The sequence below is a fragment of the Ascaphus truei genome, chromosome 18 (genome assembly GCF_040206685.1).
Source record: "Ascaphus truei isolate aAscTru1 chromosome 18, aAscTru1.hap1, whole genome shotgun sequence".
Classification (NCBI taxonomy): domain Eukaryota; kingdom Metazoa; phylum Chordata; class Amphibia; order Anura; family Ascaphidae; genus Ascaphus; species Ascaphus truei.
The window spans coordinates 18,186,375-18,195,629 of NC_134500.1; the positions used below are offsets into that span (position 1 = coordinate 18,186,375).

Consider the following 9,255-nt stretch of genomic DNA (forward strand, 5'->3'; position numbering starts at 1 on the left):
AATTTTATATAGGACTTTAAATGCGATTAATTAAATTACTTCACAGGGGATTTCAGTGCTCTAACTTAGAAGTGACCGACTACATTCCTCAAGAGACACCAACAGGTCAGGTTTTCAGGATATCCCTACTTTAGCACAGGTATGACAGACACCTGTGCTGAAGCAGGGATATCCTGAAAACCAGACCTGTTGGCCTTTCAGGACTGGCGTTGGTCACCCCTGTTCTACCGTCATAAATATTCAAGACATATTTTGCTTACAGCCACTGCTCACGTTTGTACTGAGGCTATTGTCGAGGAAAAAGGAGACACATTGTGTCATTTTCATCCTTGTGTATCAAGGTATTTCCTCCAATTTGTGCGCAAAGTGCATCCGCTAATAATTTGGGGAGTGCCACTAGGAGGCGCTAAGGAGGAGGTACAAAAGGCGCAGATTCTACGGGAATGCATCCAATTGTACGCCTCTGTTCAGTTCTTCTCCTTTCAATCAGCGTCTCATAATCAAGCAAATACAAGGTGGAATGGAATAGCCCCTTATGTATTGATGGAGCAGCCCTGCATTACCAGAACACTCTCTCCCGGATGTGTACACATTGTTGTCACCTAGGAAGAATAAACTAAATGAAAAATTCAATCATTCAAAACAAACAAACGCTCCAATTCCACGCAACGTTCTCACAGTGTAACACACAAAAAATATATACAAGGGAAATCATTTTGGTGTTTTATGCCATTAAGTGCTGTACGGGTCTATTGCAGGGGTGGGCAACTCCCGTTCTCAAGGGCCACCAACAGGTCAGGTTTTCAGGATATCCCTGCTTCAGCACAGGTGGCTCAGTCAGCGACTGAGCCACCTGTGCTGAAGCAGGGATATCCTGAAAACCTGACCTGTTGGTGGCCCTTGAGAACTGGAGTTGGCCACTCCTGGCCTATTGTAGGTCCCATAACACTTATAGTGTTATTTATTATTATAAACTGAGAAATAGTGCAAAGCCTCTTTCTAGTTAAGAGATTTAAAAAGCAGCAATTTGTGTTCAGAGAGGGAGACATTGTAAACATGGCAGATGTTCATCGAAACTCAAGTGAAGATCAGTCTTCATTTGTGTATCGCCAGTTATTCAGTCCAATAACGTCAAGGGCAGTTCTCAAGGTGATAACCTTGGCCACGGTATTGGAGTGAAACGTTAGTAATATGTTAACAAATGAAGACTGATTTTCACTTGACCTGCGGTGTGTAGCTTCTGTTACAAAATGAATCTAGATGAACGAGGGGGCCCAGTGATATTGAGCTCAGACCCGATCTAGTGTTTGTTGCTACAAGTTTCGCCCGGAAGTGTGCCCAAGAATTGCCTTTAGATTTATGGGGAATAGACAGGGAAATGAACGGGCTGGAGTATTTCTATATACATCAATCCCCCAAATCAGCCATTTCCTATCTTGACATGTTGACTATGAGTACATCCTCTATAGGGTCATGAAGCAGCACATGGTGATCTCCTACAGAATGTATTGCTTGATGAGTTCTTTAGGGCAGCAAAGATCAGTTGTTGGCAAGACCGAACTACGACCTTGGGTCTCCCAGAAGAAACGTTAGATATATTAAAGTGTGTCTGTATTGTGTTATAGTGCAACACAACATGTTCACTTGAAGATTACCTTAACATGAACTGCTGTTTTAACATATGGTAACAGAATTTGGAAAAGGACACTTGATTGTCTACATAGAAGTACAACTGATGAGAAACTGCTGTACCTCCATAAGAAAAAATACACACACACACACACACACACACACACACACACACACACACAAAATGTCCATCACCCATCAGGGTGGGACAATGCAGATTGCCTTGTGAGCATCAACTGGACATCCTTCTTTGACATACAGGTATCACAACCCCACACCGCGGAAGCTTCAGCAGTGAGAAATCTATAGGCAGTCTCGGTCATCCCAGTGCAGATTCGGTGAAACCACAGCTGACATGAAGCTTCGCACATGATGGCATCCTGGTAATCATTAACTTCATTAGTACAAATTCCACATGGATACACAGGGTCTAAAGACGAATGGCCAAGGTGAGAAGAATGGAGAGATGGTTTGTTGCTTCTTTCAGGGGACGTTACCACAGCTGCAACAAGTCTTGGTGGATGAAACTTGCCACGAGTTCCATTCGTATGACTTCCATTAATGACATTGGCACTGTTAGAATGGGAATTTTCTGCAGCAACCAACAGGCTTTTACTACTTTTAAGATCAACAGTGGGAGCAGGACACATCGTATCATCTGAGTTCTGGTGGTGCTGATGTGTAGCAGAATTCTGATTAGAGTTTTTACTTGATACTGGTTGAAAGTCTTGTTTCGGCGTGGACAATTTTATCGGATTAAAATTGTTTTGTGGCTGAATAAATGGATGGTGCATCTCTAGTTGCTGGTTAGTTATATGGTTAAAGTTCATATTGCTACTAGGACCCATATTACAGGCTGCCTCGAGGTTGTTCATTTGAGTCGAGTTTTGTGTCGTCACCGGGCAGAAGATCTCACTAGGGTTTGATCTGAAGTGCTGTCCTGGCATCGTAATAGTTTGACCTATCCCGCTGTTATAAAATGACTGATTTGCATAGTTCGAGTTATCTTGTGCTGCCACATTGAAGGAGGGAGGTCGACCAAAAGCCATCCCCATTGTGTTTTGTAGAAAGGGAGGTGGCTGACCTCTAAACGCATATGGGCTACAATATTGAGATGACATTCTTGGTGACATGTTGGGTGGAATCCTAAATGTGTTATAACCTCCAATTCCAGAGTACCCAGGAGTACTAAAATAAGGATTGCCTACAGGAGGAGATCCATACGATATGATATTATAGTCATCGTCAAACGGATTAGAAGCTACGAGATGATCCGAGCTTGGGTTAGTTGGTGGTGCATATTCCGAAAGAGGAGGAAGTGAAGGTCCCTAAAGTGAAAAAACAAAAAGGTTATAAAAAGCATTAATGAAATGCCTGGAGTTGTAATACGTGTTTATTTGGTTCTGACGACAGATTTTGTCTTGAAATAAAAGATCTATGGGCTTAATACAGAAAGCCACTGTGGTTTAGATCAGGGGTGCGAAAAACTTTTTTGTGCGTAGCGCGGCGGTTACAGAGGCCCCACGCTCTTCCCCAAAGCATTTAAATTAAATGCCGGGGAGTGCGCGAGGCCTCTATAACTTACTTACCTTGGCTTCGGGGCGACACCGTGGCAACGCGCATCAAATGACGCCGCGGGGTCAAGTGACGTCATTTGACGCCGGTTCCTAGGTAAGGGGGGAGCAAGCACTGGGGCTGATCAGGCAAGGGGGCGCAGCTCAAGGTTTGTGCACCCCTGGTTTAGATAAATGGCTAGCACCATGTCTTAAATGTCAGCAGATCTGTGAACAATGTGGGATGACCACACTTAATGGATCTTTTGCCCAGAGCTCCTGTCAATCGGCATTTAAATTTGTATTAAGCAAGTAGGATACAACATGTGTCCATATAACAAATAGAAAAGTAAAATTTAAAAAAAAAATGAAAAGATGGAATTTCTTTTAACTTGCTGTACATGAAGACATTAAGAAATGTACCATGCATATAATCTTTTAAAAGTACCAGGGGCGCAGCTATAGCCGGGGCAAAGCCCGCACATGTCTAGCGACGCCACTGTAAAGTACTACAGGTTTCAATTAACCCCTTTAATGCAGGAATGGATACAAAGGCTTCTGAAAGCCATTCTATACACTAAGCGGAGAGAGACCTATAAATAAAGCTCGCTGCTCATGGAAATCAAAGCATCTTACCAGTGCACTAGACTTGCGCTTCTTCTTATCAGGACTTCCAAGCTGTATACTTTGTCCGACTAACCCATCCAATCCACCTTCGCCACCTACCAAACAGAAATCGAATTATGCACCCACATCTTCACACATCTTCAATGCCCTAACATGTTACTACCAATGGCTCATTGAAAAGGGCTGATTGATACCCATCCACTGCTGGAAAAGAAGCTTGCGTTGCACTCCACTGCAATGGCAACCACCGTTTAATGGGGCAGTCACTCATGTTAGGGACAAGTTAGCAGGCGTATATTTAATAAAAATGAAAACTAAGTGAGTGATGAATTAAAAGAACAAAAAAAGGGTAACTGTAAACATACTTGGCACACACACAACTAATAATGGATCCTGAGCGACTCCAGACTTCTAGCAGAATCTAATGGCCCTTCCATCTGCTACAGGGACAGGTGTAATTCCTGGCATTATCCGATTACTTTCCCAGCTCCTATGACCTGCTTGTGGGGCAAGCATGCGTCCCTCGAACCATGAATGAGTTGCACTACTGGAAAAAAAAAAAGCTGGCATTTCAAGGAATGACAAAGAATTTTTGTTCCTAGCAACATGAATACAATGTTGCAAAGAGGACTGAGCCATTATAATGTCCATGTTTTGCAACCTTTTCGTTTAAAACAAGTGATTCTCTCTAATGCAGCGGTTCTTTGGTCAGAGAACCCTATAAATACTGTATATTGGAAAATTCTGCGGAACCCCAACCCTCTCTAGTAGCGCGTCTGAGATCAGATGCATTGTAAGGAACCCCAACCCTCTCTAATAGCGCGTCTGAGATCAGATGCATTGTAAGGAACCCCAACCCTCTCTAATAGCGCGTCTGAGATCAGATGCATTGTAAGGAACCCCAACCCTCTCTAATAGCGCGTCTGAGATCAGATGCATTGTAGTGTACCCCAACCCTCTCTAATAGCGCGTCTGAGATCAGATGCATTGTAAGGAACCCCAACCCTCTCTAATAGCGTGTCTGAGATCAGATGCATTGTAAGGAACCCCAACTCTCTAATAGCGTGTCGTGGAAAAAACCTCAGTCCACACTTATTATTATTTAGACCAGCGGTGTGCAAACTGGGGGGCGCAAGATTATTCAGGGGGGGCATGGGCGGTTGCAGGATTCCCGCGCTCTTCCCCCAAGGCATTTAAATTAATGCAGGGTGATTGCGTGTGGCCTCTACAACTTCACTTAGCTTCTCTTCGGCGACGCGGCGTCAAATGACGCCACCGGGTCATGTGATGTCACGTTGGCATGGCAACGTGAAGTCATGTGACCCCGCAACGTCATTTGACGCCGGGTGCCGGAGAGGAGGTGAGGGGGGGGGGGGCGCGAGCAGGAAAGATTGCGCAGTGCTGATTTAGACAAAAGCAAATCTGTTGAGAAACTTTATTGCAAAGAGAACATTAACATTAACTCAGGACACGCTGTCTGACCTAACACAAAGGCACTGACTACAGGCTATAAGCAAGCTATCTTATACCAGAAAAAGGGACGGGCAAATTTAATATCACTATACCAGCTCATATGACATCTTACTTTTCTTTATCTGGTTTTTCTTCTGACTAATTTGTTATACATTTTTGATAGGAGATATATACACACACACACACACACACGATATACACACACACACACACACACACACACTTATGCAAAAAGGAAAATTCAGGTGCTAAGCTAACGCATTCTTCTCAAGGCCGACAGCTGGTACATCTGACTCTGTAAGGGGGAGAGTCCCAGCTTAACAAAGAAATTACAGTTTCAACATTAAAGAAAGTTTGAAGTAAAGAAATTGTTACACACACATTTTCACTTAACCCATAACACGACGAAACACAAAGTATGACTCTTTTTATAGCTATGGAAAACTAAAGCCTGGTTATAGTTATGCACAGAAATAATGTGAAAATATTATTCTTCCATACGTGTCTGAGATCAGATGCATTGTAAGGAACCCCAACCCTCTCTAATAGCGCGTCTGAGATCAGATGCATTGTAAGGAACCCCAACCCTCTCTATTAATGCGCCTGAGATCAGGTGCATTGTAAATTCTTCTGTATTTTGTACAATTTTCAAATGACCTGAAAATTACTGGGAACCCTTTAGGGGACGCCCCCGAAACCCTAGTTGAAAAAAAAAAAAAAAAACACTGCTATAACGCATGGTGAAAATATAACTTCTGCCATATTAATTTTTCACTTGCGATTGGGTTGGCACTATATATCTGGGGTGGCCAACTTCCGTCCTCAAGGGCCACCAACCGGCCAGATATTAGGGATATCCCTGCTTCAGCGCAGGTGGCTCAATCCACGACTGAAGTAGGGATATCCTTAAAATCTATTGTTGGCCCTTGAGGCCTGGAGTTAACCACCCTTGGATATGATCGTTTGTATTGCAAACAGCATTTCCTGATGCCATCCGTTTGCAGTGTTAATGATCCCGTGCTGGGAAGTATTGCGGGTCTTCAATCTTTAAAGACCAAAAAAAAGAAGAAGATTTCTGATTCAAGAGAAAACTCTTGTAAGAAGTATTATAGCATCCGAGATCTACCGCAAACAAGACTGCTCAGTGTATAGATTTCTATATTGGTGACAGGCCACAAGGCTGAGGTCAGTCCGCTGCTTATTAAAGTGTTTTTCACCTCTGCTCTCGGCTTTCTTGTTAGCGTGCCAGCGTTAAAGCGGTCTCGGGTTTCTTCCTTGTACATTAGGAGCAGGGAACTTACCCGGCAAAAACTAGAAATCTCTACATGACCCAGTCACATGTAATCAGCTGTCGCCGTGCTGAGAAACAGGACTACAGAATAACCCGCTCTCGTTGTTTCCGGGCACAAAAGTAAGCCGTTTGCAACATTGTATCAGGAATAAATACTTAGGGCAGGAACTAAATGTGCATTAGGGCTCATCTGTTTACTTAAAGCAGCACTGCAGGTTTAATGTCTTCCTCTTTTTTTTGTTTTTCGGATTCAAGCAGTGGGGTCTCTGCGTTCATTTCAGCGTTCATTTCCGCTCCGGAGATGCCCTGCTTCCCGAGATACTTGGCTCCGTAGGGGCTGCCGGTATCTCTGCAGGTAGCATCTCCGGCTGGGTTGTGTGGCTAACATAATGGCTGCTTTAAATGTCCCAAGTCTTGCGGGTCCAATAGATGAGGGACATTTAAATATGAAGGAGATACTGGCACCCCCTACGGAGCTATGTATCTCGGGAAGCAGGGGGCCCGCGGAGCTGAAATTAAACGTTTAGCTCCAGAACCCCCCCCCCCCCCTCTGCTTAAAATCCATAACTTAACAACAAAAAAAATCATGAAATGGGACCTGCAGTGCTACTTTAAGGTAGACAAGCCTGACAAATGTTGGAAACAATTTTTTTTATTTGTATGGCGCCAACATATTCCACAGTGCAGTACAATGTGGGAGGGAGGACAATAACATTGTGTGACAAGAGTACATATATGATGAGCCAGGGGTTCTCAACTCCAGTCTTCAAGCCCCCCCAATAGGTCAGGTTTTAATGATATCACTGCTTCAGCACACGTGGCTCAATCAGTACCTGCTTCAGCACAGGTGGCTCAATCAATCAGAGGCTCGTTCGAAGACTTGAGGACTGGGTTTGAGACCCCTGCATACACTAGAAGAGACACGCCGTGTTCATTAGGGACTCATGAAACCGAACAAAGATGCAGCAGTCACAGAGTGATCGAGACAGTGTTAAAAAGCAGTGACAATCCTCAAGATGGAGAGTTTTGGGGGACCCCCCCCCCCCCGGGTGAAAGAGGTTTTGAAATCAGCATTTTCCCATAAAACACAACTGGACGATTTCACTGTAAAGTCATTGAGGAGGTCAGCCTTGCAGATAACCGCTCGCATGCTCACCCGGGGGGCGAGTACGATTGTCCTCTCCGCTCCCTCCCTCCCTCATCCTGCTCACAGATGTTGAGTCGGACAGCGGGGGCGTGATGACGCTACACGCGATCGAGGGGCTGCACTCAGTGTCTGGTTGGTTGATGGCGGCCGTAACCATGTGGGTGGCTGGGGATGCCGGTATGCGCCCTACCCGATTTCAGCAGGCGACAGATCCCAGCATCCCTTATATCCAGGCAAATGTCATCTCCTGTCCCCCCTCTCTGTGCCTTCATTTATATTGTGACAAACATGTACAAAGCGCTTCACAGCAGTAATACACGTGACACAATAATATAACACAATGGATGATACCCAATGAAGGACCCTGTGAGGTTGGAAATTTTGTAACCTCAACTACTTGTTGGTACAATAAAAAGAAATCATACCCCCCTACTGCCTCTCCCGTGAAGACATAAGTAACACTCGGAAAATTAGTCCCTGCCCCGAAGAGCTTACAATACAAGTGTTAAGAATTACAGAGACAGGAGGATAAGTTTGTCTGCAAGGGGCCAAGGTCAGTGCATATTAGATGTATAGTATCCGCCAACGGAGCTACCCAAGTGCTTTGTTAAAGATGGCTTTAGATACAAAAAGGGGTAGATAGAAGACAGCCTTCAGCAGAACGCGACAGTCGGGATGGTGCATAGCGAGAAATTACGGCTGAGATGTAAGGAGGGGCAGTAGAGAATATAGCCTTAAAAGAGAAGAGTAGAATTTTGTAAGTAATACGGATGTAATTAATAAGGATGGACATTACAGTGGATTAGAACAAAGAAAGCATATGCAATGTGGCTTCCATTAAGGCCTAGATCCACAACATAGTGCTAAACTGTAGTCTTTGCTCCAATTCATATCAGTAAGAGTAAAGGTGTGCCAACGCTTGGCACCCTTTTGTGAATCTGAGCCTAAATTGGACTGCACATACTCTGCAATGCATTGCTGACATCTCAAATGGGGTTTTAAAAAGTCCTTGTATAGGCTACACGCTGAAACAGTAACAATGGGTTCTGATACCAGTTATAGCTCGTATAAGAGGAGCCAAAACATGCAATGTAATGAGCATCCCGCTGTCTCACGCCTCATTATACTAGGTGTGGATACTGCAAAGGGTTGTGTTTGTAAATAATAAAAAAAATCGGCAAAACGTAACATTGTAAGGCTGAGTGGTTTGCGTTTTGTGTGTTCTATAAAATGACCAAATAACAATTTCGTTGGGTAATATATCGGCTTTATTACCCGAGGGTTCTGTAATAAATGTCTCTGGTACTAAAAGAGCCAAGACACTCAATGATCAAATGCAGTCTCACATACATACGGAAAAACATTATTTCCTGGGTTCCTAAATCCCAGAGAGCAAACGGGAGTGCTGCGGTTTGAATAAACATAACTATTACACAGGATATATTAACAGTGTACAACGCGAGATGCAATAGTGTGACGCGAGAGGCTAACATAGGCGCAAACTACAAACAGGAAAGCATCATCCTGTAGGTTTA

At 44.0% G+C, this 9,255-nt stretch overlaps 1 protein-coding gene across 1 annotated transcript in view; it reads right to left on the reverse strand.

The window, feature by feature from the left end:
* Positions 1–860: 860 nt before the first annotated feature.
* PYGO1 (pygopus family PHD finger 1) overlaps positions 861–9,255 on the reverse strand; it is an 11,586-nt gene continuing 3,191 nt past the window's right edge. The window contains exons 2-3 of the mRNA XM_075575748.1: positions 3,819–3,904; positions 861–2,957 (exon numbers count right to left, since the gene is read on the reverse strand). Coding sequence (XP_075431863.1) covers positions 1,821–2,957; positions 3,819–3,904 — 1,223 coding nt within the window. The 3' untranslated portion in view covers positions 861–1,820. The remainder of the gene's footprint in view (positions 2,958–3,818; positions 3,905–9,255) is intronic.